The 24,264-nt window shown below is 43.9% G+C and overlaps 1 protein-coding gene across 1 annotated transcript in view; it reads left to right on the forward strand.

Annotated features, from left to right (window-relative positions):
• The first annotated feature begins 8,578 nt into the window (after positions 1-8,578).
• ANK1 (ankyrin 1) overlaps positions 8,579-24,264 on the forward strand; it is a 68,510-nt gene continuing 52,824 nt past the window's right edge. Inside the window, exon 1 of the mRNA XM_059490646.1 lies at positions 8,579-8,719. Within this exon, the coding sequence (XP_059346629.1) occupies positions 8,594-8,719 (126 nt within the window). The 5' untranslated portion in view covers positions 8,579-8,593. The remainder of the gene's footprint in view (positions 8,720-24,264) is intronic.

Raw genomic sequence — 24,264 nt, forward strand, 5'->3', positions numbered from 1 at the left:
GTGGCTGTGGTCACTGCTTGGATTTCCCTGTGACAAACACGATAATCCTCAGCAAGGAGCCGCTGCCTCGGCCTCCTGTGGCCCGAGCCGTGTAAAGACTCAGTGGCCGCAAGAACCTCCCAAAGGTTTTTCCTCAGACGTGCTGCCACAAGGTTTTCTTTAAGAGGGCAACATATAAAATGTTTTTATGAATATTTTACATGTTTATAAAAAGCATTATTTGATCAAACAGGCTGAATTGTTAATTAAAAACTAACAACAAAATACCCAGCCTCACTTTGTGTGGGCTGACTTGGTGACAACCACACTTGCTTGGAGCCATGAACAAGGTGACATCTTTTTTAGAATCTTGGCCAACAAATTATCAAATCCTACCATTAGAGAATGGTTTGGGTTTGGTTTGGTTTGGTTTGGTTTGGTTTGGTTTGGTTTGGTTTGGTTTGGTTTGGTTTGAGAGATTTCCAAGCCAAAGCAGGTTTGAAATGTGGCTGTTTGGAAGAGCATCAACCTTTGGTAGCACAGAGCATGGTGTGAACAATTCCTCCTGCAGGTTCTTGACCAACAAACTATCAAATCCTACCTTTAGAGAATAGTTTGGGCTTGGTTTGGTTTGATTTGATTTGGTTGGGTTGGATTGGTTTGGGTTTGGGTTTGGTTTGGTTTGGTTTGGTTTGGTTTGGTTTGGTTTGGTTTGGTTTGGTTTGATAGAATTGCAAAACCAAAACAGGTTTGAAATGGGGCTGTTTTGAAGAGCATCAAATGATCAAATCCTGCCATTAGAGAATGGTTTGGTTTGGGTTTGGTTTGGTTTGGTTTGGTTTGGTTTGGTTTGGGAGAATTTCCAAGCCAAAGCAGGTTTGAAATGTGGCTGTTTGGAAGAGCATCAACCTTTGGTAGCACAGAGGGAGTGAACAGTTCCTCCTGCAGGTTCTGGACATGGGGAGATTTGCTCTATTCAACACTCTCAGGTTTGCTCTAATTAATAGGTGAACCAAAGTTTCTGCTGCCAGCTCTCAGTATGCAGGAAAGAGTTTAAATTATTTCAACAAATTACTGCCTGAGAGACTGGAGTTGTGGTTTTTTGAAAGAAACTGACTGAAAGGAGAATGATCTGAAAGGGTTACAGCAGTTCTGAAAGCTCATCAGAGAGATAATTCAGAAAAAGCTAAAAAGAACTGAACCATCTTAATTAGCTCAGGGGAAGAGCTCCTTGCTGAGATCCAATCTCTGCGAGAAAGAGAGGAATGCAGATTGACAGAGGCAGACCAGGTTCACAGCAGCTCAGGTGAGGCCTGCAGCATCTTTTATCAGCACAGCTTGTCAGCCAGAATAATTTACTAAAAATAGATGTCTGGAGTTGAGCTTTGAATGTAAAATCCTTTTGCCCCGAATACAGAGAATCTCAAAACAACTTCACCAAACATTGATTTTCCTCCTAGAGCAAGGCAGGACTTCATGTTTCATGTCTTGAAACAGGTGCAGAAACACCTTAAAACAGAGAGAGTCAAGAATTTATTTTCTTATTTCCTTCCTTATGGGGAGATTCTATTCTCTTGGACAGCTCTGTGGCACATAATGACCCCGTTCATAATTTTGTGTCATAATTTTCCTAAGGGTTCCTCTGTCAGTATTTGTTTGCTCTCCCTTGCCAAACACTTTGCCCTGTGAACTCTGGATACGTGACAATTGTCACTGTGTCAATATGTTTGTCATTTCTGTCACATCGTAGAATCTCATTTTGTGATTGAAGTAACAGATTTGTCATACTAAAAAAAAATCATTTTTTAAGGAAAAAGTTATATGGTCCTGTGTGACAAATAATTAAATAAAATTACTGAACATTTTCTACTAATATTTTGGCTAATATATTCACATGGTACCTTTCAGCTAAAGGAGAAAGTCTGTTTAGTGAAGTTGTCATTTTACACAGCAGCAACAAGAGATCATCTGCAATCCCAGATACTTCCCAAACAACTTCTCCAAAGAAGATAAAAATTAATGTTGGACAAAATAAAAAAAACAAAACAAAACAACATTTTGTGGTGAGATAAGTGAAATCGCTATTTTATTTTATTTTATTTTTTAATTTATTTTATTTTATTTTATATTTTTTATTTATTTTATTTTCTATTTTTTATTTATTTTATTTTATTTTATTTTATATTTTTTATTTTTTTTATTTTATTTTATTTTATATTTTTTATTTTATTTTATTTTATATTTTTTATTTTATTTTATTTTATTTATTTATTTTATTTTAATTAATAATAATTAATAATTTTTAATTAATTAATTTTTTAATTTTTTAATTAATTAATTTTTTAATTAATAATAATAATTAATAATTTTTAATTGTTTATTTTATTTTATTTTATTTATTATTATTTTATTTTATTTTATTTTATTACTTTTATTTTCTATACAAAGAAACTCATCATATCAGTTCAGTCATCCACAAATTCTTTATGGATGCTTCTTACTGCAGCTTCAGGAAGAACTGAATTTGTTTCTGGTCACCAAATTTCCTGGCTCGGGGCTTCAGTGAGTCCCACTGGGAGGAGCTGTTCTCCAGGGGAGCAGGTCCAAGTTTCCGTGTGTTTGTTCCCTTCTGATAAAAACCTCCCGCAGTCTGAAGTAAGACTGCAGCTACTTTAGGAGTGTCCTTGTCCTCCTTTGCATTGTGCCAGCCAGCGTGCTCCTGAGACCAAAGCGAACTGCAGAAGTTGGTCTGCAGAAAGAAATCTTCAGAAGTGCCTGGGTATGGACAGCAAGGGGTCGGCAGGTGATGGCTGAAGGGCTGGAAACGATGGAAAGTACTAAAAAAACCCTGAGAATTAGAGGCCATTGCAGACAACCTTGATCGTCTCTGTCTATCCAGCTGTGCCACAGCACTTTGACCTGTTTGGAAGGTTCTGGTGGTCACAAGAACCTTCATCACTGCTCTCAACAAGAACCTTCATCATGGTGTCCACAGGAACCTTCATCACGGATTCTGCTCAGGGCTCAGGAAATCCAAGCAGGAAATGTTGGTGCACAAGGAAGATAAAAAAGGGAATTGTGATGTTCTAGGGTAGAACTGACTGGAAGCTTGTCACAGACATCTTTTATGGAAAATCCTTTCCTTGGGATTTTTCCTCCTGAGAAGCTGGGAGGCCTCAGGAACAAAATGTGAACAATGGTTATCTGCTGCTGTGGAATGCAACAGGTGCATCTGGGATTGGTCTCACATGGTTGTTTCTAATTAATGGCCAATCACAGTCAGCTGGCTCAGACTCTCTGTCCCAGCCACAAACCTTTGTTATCATTCTTTTCTTTTTCTATTCTTAGCCAGCCTTCTGATGAAATCCTTTCTTTTATTCTTTTAGTATAGTTTTAATGTAATATATATCATAATAAATCAAGCCCTCTGAAACACGGAGTCAGATCTTTGTCTCTTCCCTCATCCAAGAACCCCTGTGAACACGGCCACAGAAAATCTGACAGCTCGTGTACAACTGGAGATCACTGTGTTCTAGTCAGGGTCTAAAGAATACAATAGTGCTCCAGGTAAAGTGATAAGGAAAATGAGTTTTAACAGGGAAACATTTCTAGCCCTAGAAAAATACAAGTATCAGCTGCCCTGGTAAAAGCTCTGCATCAACTCAAATGCACCTTCCTTTTCTGGGGATGGCAGATGATGCTTTTGGTGTCTTCCAGGCTATACCTGAAGTGCATTGGGTCAATAATCCCTCTGAGCTGTGCTGTTAACTTGGAACAGTAAATTCCAGGCTGATTTTGTGAGTAAATTCTTTCTTAGATGGCTTTTCAAACTCTACCTCCGAGTTCATTAAGTCTCCCTATTCTTTAATGCAGCTGCTTTTTATTCCAGCCTCTTGTTTGGAGCATCTGGTAACACTGCATAAGGATGCCAGGAACAGGAAAAGAGAAATTGATAACTGAGGTCTCACACATCCCCTGCACGTGCTTCTCACTGCTCAGAAAAGGAGAGAACACAGTGCCTGGTGCACCAGGCAGCAAATGGGTTAGCGGGTTAAAAGCAGCAGTGACAAAATAAAAAGCTTTCCAGGGGACTCCTAGGTTCAACAAAGTGGTTGAAGTGCCCAGAGGTGCTGGGTTCTTCACCTTGCTCCCAGAGCAAATGTAGGAATTTTGCTTTTTAGCAGCTGAGACATCTCAACTTGCATGCCCACAGCATTCTCCAAAGCTGCAAAGCCTGGCCAGCCTCAGCATCTTCTCCATCAGTTCCTGGTTATTTGCCTGTGCAGAAACCCAGGAATTTTGGTTTTTGACATCTGAGACATCTCAACTTCATGCCCAGAGCATTCTCCAAAGCTGAGAGCATGCAAAGCCCGGCTAACTTCACCATCTCCTCCATCAGTCTCTGGTTATTTGCTGCTCTTGCTCTGTGCTCACTCTGCTCTGGTTTGTAGGGAGTTAAGAGGTGGGATTTGCATGTGGAAACCTAGGAATTTTTCTTTTTAACATCTGAGACATCTCAACTTCTTGCCCACAACATTCTCAAAGCCTGGCCAGCCTCAGCATCCCCTTTATCAGTTTTTGGTGCTCCTGCTCTGTGCTCACTCTGCCCTGGCTTCCAAGGAGTTAAGAGGTGGGATCTGTGTGTAGAAACCCAGGAATTTTGCTTTTTAGCAGCCGAGACATCTTAACCAGACGCCCATAACGTTCTCCAAAGCCGTGAGCACGCAAAGCCTGGCCAGCCTCAGCATCTTCTCCATCAGTTCCTGATTATTTACCTGCTCCTGCTCTGCTCTGGCTACCAAGCAGTTAAGAGGTGGGATCTGAGCGTAGGAGGGGTTGTGTCCTGCAGCCGGGCAGGGAGGATGCTCCTGCTGGATTTCTTGACATCGGAAAAAAAAGGGAATTCTTGTGCCAAAGGCGGGAGCGCAGCTCAGCCACCCCACAGGTTCTGAGGCCTGACCCTGTCTAAGCCTTGGAACCTGGAAGTGTCACCGCGATGTTTTATAAAAAATCCTCCCAACGGGATTTTTCTCCTGAGGAGCCTCAGAAAAGAAATGCAAACAACAATTATCTGATTGCTTGGAATGTGGTCTGGAGGTTGCTCACCACCAGGTGCATCTTTGATTGGGTCCATGTGAATTGTTTTTAAATAATGGCCAATCACCATCAGCTGTGTCAGACTCAGGAGTCAGTCATGAGATTTTATTATCATTCTCTTCTTCTGATGGAATCTTTTCTCTATTTCTTTAGTATAGTTTTAGTATAGCATATATAATATAATATAATATAATATAATATAATATAATATAATATAATATAATATAATATAATATAATATAATATAATGTTATATTATATTATATTGTTATATTAACAATGTAATATTTGTTATATCAATATATATAACTTATATTATATTATAATATAATAAACAGTATATTGTAATTATATTATAATATATATGAAAAATAATTAATATATGAAATAAAATGTTTAATATATTAATTAATAAATTAATATCGACAAATGTATTAATAGAATATATTTATTATATATTATATTGTATTGTAATATATAATATGATATGATATTATATGTAATATAATATAATATAATATAATATAATATAATATAATATAATATAATATAATATAATAATATCAGCATTCTGAGAAACATGGAGTCAGATTCTCATCTCTTCCCCCATCCTGGGGCCCCACAAACACCTCAAGGCAGGACTGGAGCAAAGGCTCAGGCAAATTTGGGTCTTGCAGGGAGCTCAGGGTGGCTCTAATGCCCAGAATGGCTGAGAGAAATGAGTTTACTGCACACAGCAGAATTTGGTGTCATTCATGAGTTCCCCATTTTGAAAAATTAAGAAATTCCACAGAAAGAAATGCAAACTAGCAGAGAGCTGATTTAGTCCAACATCTCAAAGTGAGGCGCTCCCACTGTGTTATGGTTAATTTTGACAATTAGTTATGGTTAATTATTATGGTTCATTTTGACAACTGCCTTCAGTTATGGCAAAGTTTCCTCAGCCTCAGTCCCCAGCAAAGGACTCGTGTGGAGGAGGCTCAATTAGGGTGATATTTTTTTATTTTATTATTATTATTAATGTGATAGTCCTACTGAAGGGAGCTCCCAGCTCCCTCCTGTCTGTGGAGCATTTAAATTCTGCAGCTCCTATTTAATTTTGTGATTTTTTTTTTCTTTTCCCATGGGCATTGAGAGAACATTGCTATAAAAAGATGTGCAGCTGTATCTAGACTTGAGCGTATTATTTATCGATGTGGGAAAAATGCACAGAACTGAAGCTGTACTAGGAAACACATTTTAAAATTTAATCATTTCCTGTCCTTCATATTTTATCAGGATCTTCTCTATGTTATCAGTCATCATATTCTTTAAAAACCGTACGGTGTGCCAGTCTTTTTTCTTGGTTTTAGCACTCCTTGGTCTATGGGTAAAGCAGCAGAACTGGGGGAACTTCAAAGGGAAAAGAAATAAAGGGGAAAAAATGCAAGAAAATTTACTCTAGCAAAAAAAGTGACCTACAGTGTGTGCACAATAAGTTTGCATCTCAGCTTCTCTCCAGTTATTTAGGTGACTGTTGGGTATTTGCTGAGGAATTGACATTAATCCCTGCTTTGCCATCTTTTATCACAAAGGGACCACAACTACCCAGTATTTGGGGAGCCGGTTCCAGAAAATTGCAGCATTTGCAGAGTTCCACCTGAGCAGACAGTTTTCCATGGCTGCTCTGCCCATGGGTTTGCACCTAGGAAATATTTTTGGCGAGGGACAAGAACTGAGCTGATAAAGGCAGGGATGCGCAGGAGCACACCTTGCTGCAGGTGATGCTGTGGTCCCCACGAAGAGCCCACCCCAAAAACCCCATCCTGGTTTTATCCTGGTCCCCTGACACACTGGTGGCGCTTTTTGCAGGAACCAAAGTCAAGAACTGAGCAGAAAAAGGCAGGGATGCTCTGGAGCACACCTTGCTGCAGGTGATGGTGTTTTCACCCATGGCAATGTTTTTTGCAAGGGACAAGAACTGAGCTGATAAAGGCAGGGATGCTCAGGAGTGCCTGAACAGATAAGCACACTTTGCTGCAGGTGATGGAGTTTGCACCCATTCCAAGGGACAAGAACTGAGCAGAAAAAGGCAGGGATGCTCAGAAGCAAATTTTGCAATTTTGCTGCAGGTGATGGTGTTGTCACCCATGGCAATGTTTTTTGCAAGGGACAAGAACTGAGCAGAAAAAGGCAGGGATGCTCAGAAGCAAATTTTGCTGCAGGTGATGGTGTTTGCACCTTGGCAATGTTTTTTCCAAGGCACAAGAACTGAGCTGATAAAGGCAGGGATGCTCAGAGGTGCCTGATAAGCACACCTTGCTGCAGGTGATGCTGTGGTCCCCACGAAGAGCCCACCCCAAAAACCCCATCCTGGTTTTATCCTGGTCCCATGACATACTGGTGCCCTGTAAAGTCATTCCTCCAGGCCTCACCCCTGCGTTCCAACCTGGAATTGTTTGCTCTTTTGGAAAACAGCAGCAGGAGGAACGCAGGGCTCTGTGTGGAGCAGGTATGGCTGACCCTGGGTACCCTCGGAGAGGATTTGAGCTCTGGGGATGCCTGGCCAGGCAGGAGCTGGCAGCTCGGGTTCACTTTGCTGCTGCTGCTGTGTGAAGAGCAGAACTGAGCCCTTCGTTCCTGCCTCCTGCTCACGGCTCAGATCCCTCCCCTCCCCTCGCTGCTCAGTCAGCGGGGAGATGCGAGCAGGGAAGGGAGGAAGGATGCTGCTGGGCTGCACTTTGCTCCAGCACTTGGCACATCCTTTGCAGAATCTGCTGTTTCCCGAGCAGGGACGCTGCCTGCCTGCCTGCTGAGCAATGCAGCCATTGCCCACTGCTCCCTTTGCAGGAAGATGGAACCATAACCGGGAGAGTGAGTGAGTGATGCGGCTGCTGCTGCTGCTGCTGCTGCTGCACACAGGCTGACAGCGAGGAAGAGAATCGGAGAGCCTGGAATATGTGCCTGCCTCGGCAGGCACTGCAGTGGAAAAGCCCCTGACCGAACAAGATGCAGCTTGCTGCTCTTTAGGCATTGCCACAGAGAACTCAGGAGTCGGATGAAATGCATCGGCCTCCTTCTCCACCGCTCCTCTCTTGTCACCAGGCATTAATTGCTGGGAGTTATTTTCCTTCCTGTGGCTGACTGCCTGCAGCTTTTTTCCCCACTGCAGGAGGAGCGGTGAGGGAGGGAGAGCACAACACCAGCCCAGCGTCCTGTCCCACCACAAGGCTCCTGTGATGTGCCAGCACAGCCAAGGGCTGCTGCAATGGTGCAGAGAACCTCTGGAACACCTGGATTGGGGATTATTCGTGGCTCATAAAGTGGTCCCAGCTTGCATCTAGCAACTACCTGGAGACGCTGGCTGTCCTTTTGGGGCTTACTGACTGCTTCCAATTTTCCTCCCATCGCTGCTTCCACACTCATCTGGGTCGGCAGCGTCTGGGAGAGGGGAACGCATTCCCCCGGCCAGGGATAGGAGAGCGCTGCACAAAAAGTGCAGGTGTGAGCTCTGGAGGGGACTGCAGCGTGACCAGCCATGGCTCAAGCCGCTAAGCAGCTGAAGAAAATCAAAGACATCGAGGCTCAGGCTCTGCAGGAGCAGAAGGAGAAGGAGGAATCCAACCGCAAGCGCAGGAACCGCTCTCGGGACAGGAAGAAAAAGGTCAGTGCTGCTGCTGGGGTTTGCAGCCCTGCAATGAGCCCGTGCTGTGTCTGGGGGCACGGCAGGCTGGGCACAGCATGGCACAGGGGCACAAAGGTCCCTGCACAAGGCTGTGTGCAGGCAGCCTGTCGGATGTGGCAGAGGAACAGTCTGGCAAACACAGGACAACTTTTGGGAGCAGAAATCTGCTGTTTACCCTGAGCTGGGGGAGAGAGGGAGGGAGCTCAGATATTAAAAAACCTCAATGAGGGGTAAGGGAACTGAGGGCTTTATCCAGGCAGCTTACTAGACCCAGTAACAGATTTGATCTCTAAGATAAAAAATCCTGTTTTCTGGCTTCCTTCAGTTTCCCACAATTGTTTTTGTGTTCAGGGCTTAGGAACGTGAGACCCCCACCCCTTTTTGTTAGTGAAGGACTCATTTTGCTGCCCACCCCATCCCTTGCTTAACCTGCACCAGGATATTGAGAGGGGGTAGGATATTCTTGCCATGCAGAATATTGAAACCAGGGCACAGCAGGAGCAGACTCCTGGCACAGGAGGCATTTTTGTGCAGAGCTCTGTGGGTTCTGCTGCTGTATTTGTGTATGGGACGGGGGTCAGACAGCAGGTGAGGGGAATCAGGGACAGCACAGAGGCGTCTGTCCCTTCTGCCGATACCAGCATGCTGTTTGGAGCTCTAGATCCTCCCTGAAAAGTCACTTTTGGCAGTTTTTCCCTTGCTGCACGAGTGGGCATCTTGCTGAGATAGCTTTGCTGCCCCTTGAAGACCTCTTGAATGTGAATGTTCTTATCTCAGCGTGCTCTGAGGGTTTCTGGGCTATGCACCAGTGCAGAAAGCCAGCGAGGAGAGAGGTGAAGCCAAGGATAACCGAGGATTTCTCTGACAGGAGGTTGTGACACAGGGACTCTCAGGTGGGCTTCTCCTCTGCCTTTGAGTGCTGGAGATTTCCCTGTGCCCCTGTGGGCAGGAGCCTCACAGCAGAGCTCTGTTGGTGGAACATCCTCATAGCTGGGCCCTGAGAGTGCTGAGCAGAGCCCTGCTTGTCCTAAAGCTGGGCCAGGACGGCCTGGAGAGGTGTGTGACCACAGAGAGTGAGTCCTTGGTGGGCACATCAGGGCAGATGTGAGGCCTGCAGGCAGCAGCTGGGGGGTTGAGTGTGGGCTCTGTCCTGTCAGATCCTCCTTGTCCATGGATAATAATTGCTGAGTGCTTGCAGGCTGCTCCCTGCAGGGCCTTTTGCTGATGGAGCAGCTTTCCCCTTTTTTTGAAGGGGATCTGATGTGAGGAACCACCACATCAGGACGTTTTTCTGGCGTCTCCTGTTACCCCTGCCCCAAAGCTTCAGTGCCAGTGTTTTTCCTGTGCAATCTCCTTGGGGCCAGGCAGGTTACATTGGAATCCCTCTGCCAGGATGTGCTGGAATCCCTCACCCTGCTTTGCTGCAGTTCTGGGTTTGCTCAGTGCCCGTTTGTGCCCTGTGAGCTGAATGGGACTCGTGTGGTGCCCATGCCCAAGGCCTTGGCAGCGTCTCCTTCCTCTGCTCCTCCTCTTCCTCCTCTTCCTCCTGCCAGCTGCGCCTTGCTGCGCACACAGACACAGCAGATGCTTTTCATCCACCTGGTGTTTTGCACAGTGCAGGGTATCATTGGTTTCATTGATATCATTGATATCATTGATAGTAGAGTTATACCTCTACTAACTTCCATTTCACCAAGCGCAGCTGGAATAAAAGTTAGCAAAGGTGACCAACTTATGATCCAGGAAAGCCTTAGCATGACACAAAGCAGAGGAGATGGAGATGATGGCCTCAGGATGAAATATCTTCTCATCCCGTTCCATGAGAGATGCAGTTGTGCCTTCAGTTTAGTATCCATTAGAATTTCCTGGAGTTTTTGTGTGGTTGTATGTGTCCCATGAACTGCATGGCTGTATCCTGCAAGAACCTTGTGTTCTGTGACACTTTGAGGCCGTAAGTTCTGTTATTTAATCCTGTATTGCCCAAAAACCTCCTCCTTGGATGGTTGTATTTGTACAATCCCCATGGTTGGATTTGTTGCTTTCCGGTTTCCGCAGCAATTTCATGGGTTTTGTGTTAAGTGCAATTCCTTGGGTTTTGTGTAATGATAACCTGATTGACCTTGTTCTGTCCATGTGTTCTCCACCTCTTGTCTGTCTCCTGGCACCAGCACAGTCCAGATGTAGAACCTTGTCCCTCCTCCAACATTCCCTCCAATATTCCCAATATTAAGATGATGACAGCTGAGCTTTCATTTGCCTGCATCAGGGATTTAAGGAATGGCTCCTTGCCACTCCTCCAGGCTCCCTGTCCATTCCAGGAATATTTCTGCTTTGGGCAGAGCTGCCTGGCATGTCCTGAGGTGTTCCTGCTCTGCAGAGTGCCTGGGGGTTGTCTCAATCTTAGGGTGACCACAGAGGCCAAGTTTTCAATAGTTCTGTGTGTTCCCACATTTGATGTAAAAGTGAGGACTTGCCAGGGCTGTGGCATGATGTGTTTGTGACTTCTGACAGTGCCCTGCAGACAAATAAGCAAAATAGAGTGTGAATTAACACAAGCTCACTGCTATTAGAGAATGTGCCAAGCATCTCTGGGCTGGCTCCTTGCTGTTTCTGCTGCAGGATCCCAGCTTCAAATCTCCGTGTTTTCTATATTAAGGGGGACCAGAGCCATTCTGTCACTGCTGCAGGAGTTTCTGCACTGACAGGGAAGCAGGGATTGACAGGAGCAATATCTGTGCTTTGGGTGCAGCTGAATGTCTCCTTTTTGTGGTTTTTGAGAGGCAGCCATAGGCAAGAACTCTCCCTTCCCTTCCCCGCAGATGTGGTGAGGCTGCCTCAGCAGGAAGGGAAATCATGAAGATCGCTTCAAAGGCAGTCCTGGCCTTGCCAGGGTCAGTGGGCAGCACCAAAACACTTTGGAAAAGTGGAAAAGTAGAAAAGCGATGTCCTGATGCTGTTTGTGAGGCAGCTCTTGTTACATGAACACATTTATTTGGGCTCTTTTTGAGTTGCGTGTGACCATTGTAGTTAAGGCAGAAAATGGACCAAACCCCTTGCCAGGAAGGAATTTATGGCAGCATTGGCAGAGCTCACCAAATGGGTTAGAAAGGGCCCAAACTGGGGCCCAGAGCACTTGGCTTGCCCTTTACCTCAAACATAAATATTCAAGCAACTTGCAGCTGCTCCAGGTGGTCCACAATTCTGGTGGCGTTGTAACCTAACTTTAACAGAGACTAATAAATAAAAGTTAGTACTTCCATGAAAATCTTTCTTCCTATTTAAGCGTACTTATCCTGGTACTAAATTCACCCAAATATTTCATCAAGCATAACCAGGGGCAGGCACCTTCCTCTGCCTCTCTGTAAAGGTGCAGATTCCAGCTGCACTTCTCAGTGGACACACAGGAGGCTGGAACCTCTAAAATGTCTTTGAAAAGAGTGCAAATAGCAGGACGACTTCCAATATTGTGCAAAGAGCCCCTCAAGTGCTCGTGTCAGAGCATTCTCAGGCTCTGTGCAGCATAACTGGGGTTAAAGTATTAAATAACAATCTAAGCAAAAGCTTGAAGGGAAATTCTTGTGGTGATTCCTATCAGTGTTTAAATTATTAGTATGAAAGATGTGATAGATCCTCTCAGTACATTCAGAGCAAAATTTGCTTGGGAGCAAGGCTGCCTGAATTTACCACTACTTCTTCTTCTTCTTCTTCTTCTTCTTCTTCTCCTTCTTCTTCTCCTTCTCCTTCTTTTTTTTCCTTTTTTTTCCTTTTTTTTCCTTTTTTCCCCTTTTTTTTCCAGCAAGGGGGCAGGGAAGGTAAAATAAGGAACAAAACTCTTTTCTCTTTCTGCTTCTCTCTACTTTCTTTGTCTTGCAAATGTTCAAGAGTGAGACATTCTCTTGCTATGGATTTGTGGAGCATCTCCCACAACGCGTTCTTGAATAGCAAGTGATTCCTAATAAGAAACTCCCTGCCTAAAACTCCTTGGCTTCTTTTCTGGTTGCTAGTTTCCTGAAAACAGCATGCAGATCAGCCTGAGGGCTCGTGGATCTCCACATTTCAGTCTGGCACCCATCCTTGGTGCTGTACTGCTCTGTGTGGAAATGTTTTAGTGCTCAGGATTACACACATCCTGCCAGGAGGGTGCTTTGGGGAAGGGAGGCAAGAAATTTGTGAGAGTGGGTTTGGATTTAGTGGGGAAGTGAGAGCAAGGCATTTCCATCTGGCAGGGACAGAGCTGGAGTGAAATGGTGGGGAAGAGCTGAGGGAGGGCAGAGGATCAAGTGACCCCCTTCCTGTATTCAGACATGGATAAGGGATAAATGTGGGCAATTAAAAGGCTGATAACGACTGTCAGAAGAATCTCTGAGCTGAGCTGTGTGAGGTAGAGGCAGCGCTGAGCTAATTGGGGCGACGTGGAGGATGCTGATGAGAATGTTTTACATGGATTGATATTCCCCTCCTTTGGAAGCTGGGGAAATGTGGTAACTAGAGCAAGCCGGGCAGGGCTTGGACCAACAGCCACAAACTCAACCAGACAGAGAGGCAAATACAGACGATGATTCCTCAGAAGGACAGTCACTCTGTGCGGGGTGACTGCGCCTGTGCTTTTTGTGTGACAAGCAAAAGAGGCCACAGCCACTCAATTCACTGATAGGGTGTATCAGGGTGGTCTGAGCACGGCATTCTGAGGCAGAAAACCGAGACACCTCTGTCAGAATTATGCAATGAGCACACGAGAAACTGGGGTGAGAAATCGCTGCTGGAGCGCCGCCAAGGAGCAGCCACTGGGTTCGTTCTGTCTGCATCCCTTCAGATGCTGCTCCTTTGCAGCAGCCTTCAGCTTGCTCTGGGCGTGCAGAGGATGCAGAGAGAAGAGTGATGCAGACAGAAGGAGGGCAGAGCATTTCAGCACAGCCAGCTGCGGATGGCTCGGAACATCCCAGGGATAACTGGGCTCTGAGCTCCGCTGTGCCCTGCTCCCACGGGTGGTCACTGTGCTGGATTACTGAGATTCCTGCATTCAGCGGCTGTAGGTGCTGCCAGAGCTGTGGCGTGGCTGGCTGTGAGCCCCCAGGGCCCTCACGAGCTGCTGGAGGTGTGCTGGCATCTTACCTGCAAGCTGGAGCTCAGCAAGAGAAAGGACCTTGCTGCAGCACAAGAGCTGCTTTGTCTCCTTTCCCCATGATGAGGGGACAAACAGGAGCAGAAAATGGGCACCTGGGTGTGAGCAGAACCCACTGCTGCAGGGATGGCACAAAGCACTGGAGGGGGATGTTGGTGCTATTCTGCACTGCTCCTCTGCAGCCTCTTAAATTATTCAGGTGATAACAGCATCTGTATGTGCCTGGTGAGCCCTCTGTGCTGAAAACGAGGTGAGCAGCCTCTGAAGCCTTGCAGCATTCAGAAATGTGTCTCAGGAGCAGGTTCTGTTCAAGCTGTGCCCCGTCCCCTGGCCAGGACACCTGCCCCAGGAGGGCACTGGCTGAATGCAGGCTGCAAACGCTTGCAGGAGCAAATGCTTGCAGGAGGGTGAGCACAAAAGGCACAAAAATCCTGCATGTGACAGCCTGGTGGGCTCGGTCTGTCCAGCACAGGAAGCCACCTGCAGTGTGGTGATGCTGAGGTAGAGCTGAGATCAAAAGGAAAGCAAGCTAGATATGAGAAAAGAAAGAAAGAAAGAAAGAGAAAGAAAGCAGATTTACAGAGCGCTAAAATTAGAAGTTTAGTCTGAATCATGCTAATTTGTTTTAATTGTCCAATGTGTGTCAGGGTTGTTCAGAAATGTAATCTCTCTGTCATGGTCTGGAAAGGTGTAGCAGCATCACCAGGGGTGTGATGGATCAAGGATGGTGGAGATTTCTGGGTGCCCTGGCCTATTTTATATCTTTCTTGCAGTCCTCACCTCCAGCTCTCAAAATGCCACCTGGCTAGGCTCTAAAAATCTTAGTTCTGGATTGAATAGACCAGACTTGTTAAAACTTTCAGTGAGCACAGGGCAGCCTCCTATGTGGAGGGAAGTTCCTGTCACCTTCTCTCTCAAAGGGCACTTCTCAGCCTGACGGAACCATCTGAAAATTCACATTTTCTTTCACAGATGATTATGTCATGTTCTGAGCCTCGACTCTGCAAGCAGCAGCAAAAAAAAAAAAAAAAAAAAAAAAAATCCAAGCTCCCTTTTCTATTTGCAAATCAGATTTTGCTGACTGGGTGAAACTTTATGCCAGAGCCTCACATCTCTGTGTAGGGGCTGCGAGTGCAGGGGACAGCGGTAAATTTGGGGCTTCAAAATGCTGCATCCTCAGTGAAAAATCTACAGCAGGGACAAAGCAGCAGGTACTCACAGGTCTTGGGAGGAGGAAGGAGAGAACACAGCAGCAGGAGAGCATTTGGAACACAGACGAGGTTTCTATATTTGTACAGAGATGAGGAAAGAGGGAGAGAGTGTTGTGCATGTTTGTGCGAGTGTGGCCAGGCCATCAGGAGCATTCCTGTGTAAAAGAAAAGGTTCTCCAGCAAGAGAGCAGAGAGAAGTGAAGGCTGGGGTCTGTTGTATTTGCAGGGAATGCCTGGCAAAGGCAGGAATGATGCATCTGACTCCAGGTTCTCAGAAGGCAAATTATCACTTTATAATAATATATTATATTAAAGAATGCTAAACTATAATGAAGAATACAGAAAGGATACTTACACAATGCTAAAAAGATAATAATGAAAACTCATGACTCTTTCCAGAGCCTCAGCACAGGCTTTGGCCTTGATTGACCAAAGAGTCAAAACAATTCCCATTAAACCAATGAAACAATCATAAACAATCTCCAAACACATTCCAAAGCAGCAAAACACAGGAGAAGCAAATGAGATAAGAATTGTTTTCCTTTTCTCTGAATCTTCTCATCTTCCCAGGAGAAAAATCCTGGGAGAAGGAATTTTTCAGAGAATGTGGGTGCCACAATGGTTTGTCACTACCCTGTGGTGACTTTGCAGGGTGGATTTGTAGGGTGCAGTCATGTGCCTACGTTTGAACTTTTAAATGGGAAATGCAGAGAGCAGCACACTGAAACCCTTTGCAGAATATAAACTATGTTTGGTTTTTAACCAGTGTGATAGTCTCTGCAAAGGAATAATAAATATTCTCACCTTCTTACAGTGGTTAGAAGTTGAGTGTGAATTATGCTGATTTGTTTTAATTGTCTAAGTGTGTCAGGGTTGTTCAGAAATGTCACCTTTCTGTCATGGTCTGGAAAGGTGTGGCATCACCAGTGCTGTGATGGTAGGATGACCTTCTTACACTGTCATTTCTCCAGATACTCAGCAGGAAATTCAGTGTACTGAGTCCATTCACGGTGCCATGCTTGGAATGAGGAGCACTGTGTCTTTCCCAGGACTTGCTGGTTACAACCCCAAAGAATCAGATAAATTCTGTGAGATAAACACTGTTTGGTGGGTGTGACAGACAGGTGTGGGTGAGTGAAACACAGGTTCAGCTTTAACAAAATACTGTGTACTGAGCTCTTTATTACATCGATCCGAATACGGAGGGGAAGAGTAAAAGGTCCTTCTTTGGTCTGCCTGGAAATCAGCTGTACCTTGCTGATAACTGAAGTGTGAGCTTTTACTGTGTGCTATAACCATAAACACAAATATCTTGTAGGTTCTCACTGCTGTTTGAATCAACAACATTCCTCTGTAAATGCTTTGCATGGATTTGATTTTAGTAGTAACTACTGTGTCCTTAAATAAGATGCTAAACTTCAACAACCCGGTTTTCTTGACTTGTGAATCACTGCATGGAGTTTCTCTTATTTTGGAGTGATTTTTAAAATTTATTTTCCATTTCCATTGTGGTGAATGAAAGACAGTGGGAACAGGGAGTGGACTACAGAGGGGTGGTGGTTTACTAGAGAGTTCTAACAAAGGTAAATCTTACTGAATTGGCTTTTAATGTTAAAATTGCCTTTACTGCAGTGGGGATGTTATAGCTCTTCCCATCTTTAACGCTGAAAGAGAAGGGAAGAGAGAAGAATGTTGACTCCATGCTTCAGAAGGCTTCATGTATTATTTTATCATATATATTATATTAAAACTATTCTAAAAGAATAGAATAAATTATTTCATCAGAAGGCTGGCTAAGAATAGAAAAAGAAGGAATGTATAACAAAGGCTTGTGGCTCAGACTCTCTGTCCGACCCAGCTGACTGTGATTGGCCATTAATTAGAAACAACCACATGAGACCAATCCCAGATGCACCTGTTGCATTCCACAGCAGCAGATAACCATTGTTTGCATTTTGTTCTGTTCCTGAGGCCTCCCAGCTTCTCAGGAGGAAAAACCCTAAGGAAAGTATTTTCCATAAAAGATGTCTGTGACAGCCCACCAGGGCTGTATCAGCAAAACTGCTCCTCAAAACTTGTAAATTGTCCCTCAGACCTGGCAGGGGAGTCCTCCAAGGCCAGCAGCAGTTCAGGAGTGCATAACAAACACCTCCTCTCCATTCCAAAGGTGAGGCAGCAGCATTTGCTGCCTCCTGCCAGCATTTCACAGGGATCAGCAGCTCTGGCCTGCAGAGCTCTCGGTGTTTTGTGTGGCACCATCATCATTTTCTGCACAGGGTCAACGAGGGACATCCATTCTGCCTTCCCTGCACAGCCAGACACCGTGGGCAAATTGCAGATATTTGGGAAGAGGAGCTGACACCTCTCACTAATTCACTCTGCCTTAGAGCCAAGAAAGCTGTGAAGACACTGGGAGCAGCTGATTGGGATGCTCCGCTCACAGCTGCAATAATGATGCAACTTCCTCATGAAAATGGGAGATAAGGTGCATCACTGAGAGGGAGCATTGCATATTGAGAGCTTTGGGCTGAACAGACCTTTTCTTTGCATTGGTGGAGTGGTTTTTGTCTGTTTTGTCAGGAATAAATGCAGCATTTTGCCTGGAGAAGGTGCACCGTGGTAAGACGTGAACCTGTGGTTTGTTCTGGACAGTAAAAACCTATTGGAAAACACTGAGAAATAAAAAAAAAAACAGAACAAAACAAACAAACAAAAAAAAAAAAAAAAAAAAAAAAAAAAAAAAACCCAAAAAATAACCCCCCAAAAAACCCCCCAAATTTTGGCTGTGTTTGTAAAGACCAGCATCAACAAACATGCATGCAAACAGGTTTGGAGGGTGTTACGTCCAAACCTTGCAGGTAACCCATCAAAGCAGCTGTAATAGAACTGGTGCTCTCACATATCTTCCACATCCTGGCCAAAAAAGGTTTCTCAGCCTCTGCTTTTTGTTACTATATTATACCATAATACACTATGTTATATGAAAAATTGATCAAACTCTTTATTTTTACTACACTGTACCATGCTACACTATACTTAATGAAAAACTGATCAAAAACTTTATTGTTACTACACTTTACTACATGAAAAACTGATCAAAAACTCTTTATTATTACCACACTATCCCATACTACATGAAAAACTGATCAAACACTTTATTATTACTACATTATACCATAATACACTATATTACATGAAAAACTGATCAAACACTTTATTATTACTACATTATACCATAATACACTATATTATATGAGAAACTGATCAAACACTTTATCGTTACTACATTATAGTACATGAAAAACTGATCAAATACTTTTTTGTTACTCCACCATATAATAATACACTATATTATATGAAAAATTGATAAAACTCTTTATTTTTAGCACACTGTACCATACTACACTATATTGTATGAAAAACTGACCACTTTATTGTTACTAGATTATACTACATGAAAAACTGATCAAACTCTTTATTATTACCACACTATCCCATACTACATGAAAAACTGATTAAACATTTTATTGTTACTACACTATCCCATAATACACTGTATTATATGAAAAATTGATCAAATTCTTTATTACTACATTATACTACATGAAAAACTGATCAAACACTTTTTTGTTACTACACCATATAATAATACACTATATTATATTAAAAACCGATAAAACCCTTTATTGTTACTACATTATAGTACATGAAAAACTGATCAAACTCTTTATTATTATGATAAACATTTTATTATAACCGATCAAATATATTTATTATCACTATCCCATCCTGCACTATACTACATGAAAAACCCTTCACCCTTGTCACGCACACATGGATCCAACTGGTCAATAAATCAAAACACCAAAGCCAGAGTCCAATCAACAAACTAAATTTTGGTAAGCATCCTCCATAATGTACACGTTCCACAGGTGCAGAGATTGAGAGGAGAATTGTTTTTCTCACAGCTTCCCAGGACAATCCTAGGACAGCTCCGTGTCTCTCTCTGTTCAGAGGATGTGTGATTACCACAGTAAAGCATTCCCTGGCACTGACAGCACTGGTTTTTTTTTGCAAATCCTCGTGGAATCACGGCGCTAAATGCTACAAGAGTGTTAATTTTGTAAGGTGAGCCGTTGTGCAGCCATAAGCTCAGAGGTGTCCTTGCCATGCAGGGGATCTGTGTGTGCTGCTGGAGAGGGGATCAGACCACCAGCTCCTCCTGTGCTTGGCACACCTTGTGTGTGACGTGGAATTATTTCCTCCTCTCTGCTGTGATGCACTGGGAGATGGGGACCAGGTTGTGCTGCGTTTAACTTGGCTCTGCTGGCTGGTTCTTGCTGTCCATCCTCTCCTGGATTCCTTTTTCTGGCTGTCCATCCTCTCCTGGATTCCTTTTTCTGGCTGTCCATCCTCTCCTGGATTCCTTATTCTGGCTGTTCAATCCCTCCTGGATTCCTTATTCTGGCTGTCCAATCCTTCTTGGATTCCCTGTTCTGGTTTAATCCCCTCCTGGATTCTCTGTTGTTCATCCCCTCCTGGACTCTTTATTCTGGCTGTTCACCCCCTCCTGGATTCTCTGTTGTTCATCCCCTCCTGCTTTCCTTTTTCTGGCTGTTCACCCCCTCCTGGATTCCCTTTTCTGGTTCATCCTCTCCTGAATTCCTTATTCTGGCTGTTTACCCCCTCTTGGATTCCCTGTTCTGGCTGTCCATCCCCTCCTGGATTCCCCTCCTGGATTATTCCCTGTTTTGACTGTTCATCCCCTCCTGGATTCCTTATTCTGGATGTTCAATCCCTCCTGGATTCTTTATTCTGGCTGTCCATCCCCTCCTGGATTCCTTATTTTGGTCCATCTCCTCCTGAATTCCCTGTTGTCCATCCCCTCCTGGATTCCCTGTTCTGGTCCATCTCCTCCTGAATTCCCTGTTCAATCCCTTCTGCATTATTCCTTGTTCTGGCTGTTCATCCCCTCCTGGATTCCCTGTTAGTGTCCATCCCCTCCTGGATTCCTTATTCTGGCTGTTCATCCCCTCCTGGATTCCTTTTTCTGCTTCATCCCCTCCTGGATTCCTTATTCTGGCTGTCCATCCCCTCCTGGATTCCCTGTTAGTGGCTCTCAGCTCCCAGCCCTGATAAAATGGATACCAGCATCCTGATTTTCATCACTTGGGAGGAAGGAGGATTTTTTTTTTTTTTTATTAATAACCCAAATTACCCCGTGAAACGGCACTTGTCTGATGTTAAATATTAAACTCCCTTAAGTGGGCGAGCTGGGGCGCAGGAGCAGCAGTGATGGGCTGTGCAGGAAGACGAAGTGCTGCTGGACAGGCATTAATTCCTCCTCCCTGGAGAGCCTTCCATCCTCAGGGCACCCAGGTGCTCTTGCACGCAGCTCCCCGGCTTCCAAACGGCATTTTTCGCACTTTAGGCATTTTGCACGCTTTGAGCAGATCTGAACATCAAAAGGCTGGTGGATCCTGGCTCTGGGGTTGCCATGGCAACAGCAGCTGAGAGGATTTGGATGTTTCTGGGGTGGGGTTTTGCTGCTGGGTGTGCTGGGCACACTGGGGCTGCTCTGCTGAGGGAGGGGATGCTCCGGCCCAGCCCAGGAGCTCTGGGGTGCAGAATCTGTGCCTGAGCTGCTCATTTCAGCTCCCTCCAGTCCGGGAGAGGAGAATGGAGCCCTTCTTCCCATGCTATGCCACATGTGGAAGTAGGTCAGCTCAATTATACCCTCAGATATTCTCATTTCTCTCATTGGCTCTCAAGGGAGTTCAGCATTGAGCTTTGCCACAAGCATTGACTCTGCAGGAGCCCAAAACTGCTTCAGTTTTGGGTTATCTTTGGGATATTGGCTTGGGACAGTGGCTGTCCTTGGGATGTGGCTTCAGGTGCCTCTTCTACCCCTCTGCACCTCCAGATATGCTGAACACTGGATTTTGAGGAGCGAACATCAAGCCCCAGCAGGGCTGCTCTGCTCACATCAGTACCATGGTGGGGCTGTGTGGGATGCTCTGCCCCAGCCCAGGAGCTCTGGGGTGCAGAATCTGTGTCTGAGCTGCTCATCTCAGCTCCCTCCAGTCTGGGAGAGGAGAAGGGAGTCCTTCTTCCCATGTGGAAGTAGGTCAGCTCAATTATACCCTCAGATATTCTCATTTCTCTCATTGGCTCTCAAGGGAGCTGAGCATAAAGCCTCACCACAAGCATTGACTCTGCAGGAGCCCAAGGATAACCCAAACCTGAAGCCCCAACTTCTTCAGGTTTGGGTTATCCTTGGGATGTGGCTTCAGGTGCCTCTTTGCCCCTCTGCAGCTGCAGATATGCTGGACACGGTGGATTTTCAGCAGTGAGCATCAAGCTGAACACTGTGAAAATATGATATTGATCTGTCTGACAGCAGCACAGTCAAGGAATCAAAACACCAGAGTCCAATTAAGAAACTACATTTTGGTAAAAAAATCAGTCAAGGGGCTGCTGTTGACCCTCACTGTGAGTCTGTCAGGCTGTGTGTCCTGGGCAAAATGCAAAATGCCCCATCCTCCTCCTCCTCCTTGTGTGCTGTAAAATGGCCCCTGGGAATTCATTGTTGTTTGGGTGGGAATTCATTTCGCATTTGGGTGACTCTAGCAATATCTGCTGGGGGAAACAGGTACGTGTTAAGGAACTGCCTGAGACCTTATTTTGTTTTTATTTTTTGAGGTGTTTTCATGAAAATGGAAAGAGCTTTTGGAATTAAAAGCTGTTCATTTATTATACTTGTATTTATTACTTTTCACGTGTGATTTATTGGGACATGCAGGTAGCAGATGTCCTTTGGGGGGTGGCAGGGTGGGGTGTGTGTGTGCAGACAGGCACTGCAGACAGATTGAGGGTTTGGTGCAGGAAATCAGGTAATTCTGAGCACCCAGCCTGTTCCCTGTGCTGTCACAGCAATAGACACTGCTCAGACTTGTGATCTCAGTGCTGTTGGCCACTGCATACTAAAAGGAGAAAATATTTTGTCAAACTGCCTGAACATGACAGAGCAAGATCGTTTGGGTGGTTTTTAGGCACAGTGCAGACCTCAGGGACTGAGAATAAAGGTACACTGAAAAGTGTGGGGCAATGTGATGGTGGTCACAGGGGCCTGAGGATGAGGGAAGAGACGAGAATTTGACTCCGTGGTTCAGAAGGCTTGATTTATTATTTTATGATATATATTACATTAAAACTGTACTAAAAGAATAGAAGAAAAGGTTCTCAGAAGGCCGGCTAAGAATGGAATAGAAAGGAATGATAACAAAGGTTTGTGTCTCAGACAGAGAGTCTGAGCCAGCTGACTATGATTGGCCATTAATTAGAAATAACCACATGAGACCAATCACAGATGCACCTGTTGCATTCCACAGCAGCAGATAACCATTGTTTACATTTTGTTCCTGAGGCCTCCCAGCTTCTCAGGAGGAAGAAATCCTAAAGAAAGGATTTTTTAATAAAAGTTGTCTGCGACAGGGCAAGATCTGAGCTCTTTTCTCTGTCTGATGCTCAGGGGCAGAGCAGATTTCTGTCCAATCTGCCTGCCAGGTGGGGACATCTTTTCTCACAGGAGGTCAGTCTCTGCTGCCTCCAGGCATGCACTGCAGCCAAGTGATGGAAATCTCTTGGTTTTGATGCTCCCAAACAGGCAAAACATCCGGGCATCTCTCAGTTATCAATAGACTTGCAGTGCCAGCAGGAGCAGTGGATTCAGCAGGATCAATAGCTGGGGTGCATTAAGTGCAGCCTGAGAAGAGTCTTGTTACATCCTTCAGGTGGTGCCTGTCTGAGTGGAAGCTGAAATCTGCACCATGAGCAGTAATTAAGAAGTGATTTGCCCTTGGCCCAGATTGCGGGCATAATGCCAAATTCTGAGTTCCCAGACGTGGGAATTTTCAGATTCAGGCTGAGTTAGGTGATGTTTTTTGCTCTCAGAGCTGCCTGGTCTCTGAGAGAGGTCAGACAGTGAGTGCTGATCCTGCAGAGATGTGCTCTGGCCCACTGGATAAGGGAGGTGGATGCAGAGGTTGCTTTGAACAACTTTATCTGAGCAGAAATCAGGATGGCACAGCACTGAGCTGCAGCATAAACAATGGGGCATGAACATTCCCTTCCTTTGGGAGCTTTGCAGCTCTTTCATGTCCTCACTCCGAGAATCTGACTTTCTGAATAAGTATAAATAAGGTAAATATAAGTATAAATCAGGTAAAGTATATAAGTAAAAAATGTAAGTATAAATAAGGTAAACTATATAAGTATAAATAAGTATAAGTAAAAAATATAAGTATAAATAAGGTAAACTATATAAGTATAAATAAGTATAAGTAAAAAATATAAGTATAAATAAGGTAAAGTATAGCAGTATAAATAAGTATAAGTAAAAAATATAAGTGTATAAATAAGGTAAATATAAGTATAAATAAGGTAAAGTATATAAGTATAAATAAGTAAAAAATATAAGTGTATAAATAAAGTAAATATAACTATAAATTAGGTAAATATAAGTATAAATAAGGTAAAGGATATAAGCATAAATAAGTATAAGTAAAAAATATAAGTGTATAAATAAGGTAAATATAAGTATAAATAAGGTAAAGTATATAAGTGTATAAATAGGTATAAGTAAAAAATTTAAGTGTATAAATAAGGTAAATATAAGTATAAATAAGGTAAAGTATATAAGTATAAATAAGTAAAAAATATAAGTGTATAAATAAAGTAAATATAACTATAAATTAGGTAAATATAAGTATAAATAAGGTAAAGGATATAAGTATGAATAAGTATAAGTAAAAAATATAAGTGTATAAATAAGGTAAATATAAGTATAAATAAGGTAAAAATAAGTATAAATAAGGTAAAAAGGTGTGATGAGATTTTCAGTTGTGTTGCCTTGTTCAAATGATGAGCAAAAAGAACATTTGATAAGTCATGGTAAGATGCCAGAGAGGCACATGCTATGAAATTCTGCTCTGTATGAGTGCAGAAAGGGGAAAAAGCCTGCTGAAACCTCTTGTTTTGGGGTTTGCTTCCTCTCCAAGAACTAAATTGTGGTTGTGCTGGTACAAGGCGGTCTGCTCCACCTCCAAAGCCATGCCTTTGGAGGAACAGGGCACAGTTCAAGGAACACAACCCCAAGAAGATCTATTCAATTTGTGTTTCTGGATTTCCCT

The sequence above is a fragment of the Ammospiza nelsoni genome, chromosome 30 (genome assembly GCF_027579445.1).
Source record: "Ammospiza nelsoni isolate bAmmNel1 chromosome 30, bAmmNel1.pri, whole genome shotgun sequence".
Classification (NCBI taxonomy): Eukaryota; Metazoa; Chordata; class Aves; order Passeriformes; family Passerellidae; genus Ammospiza; species Ammospiza nelsoni.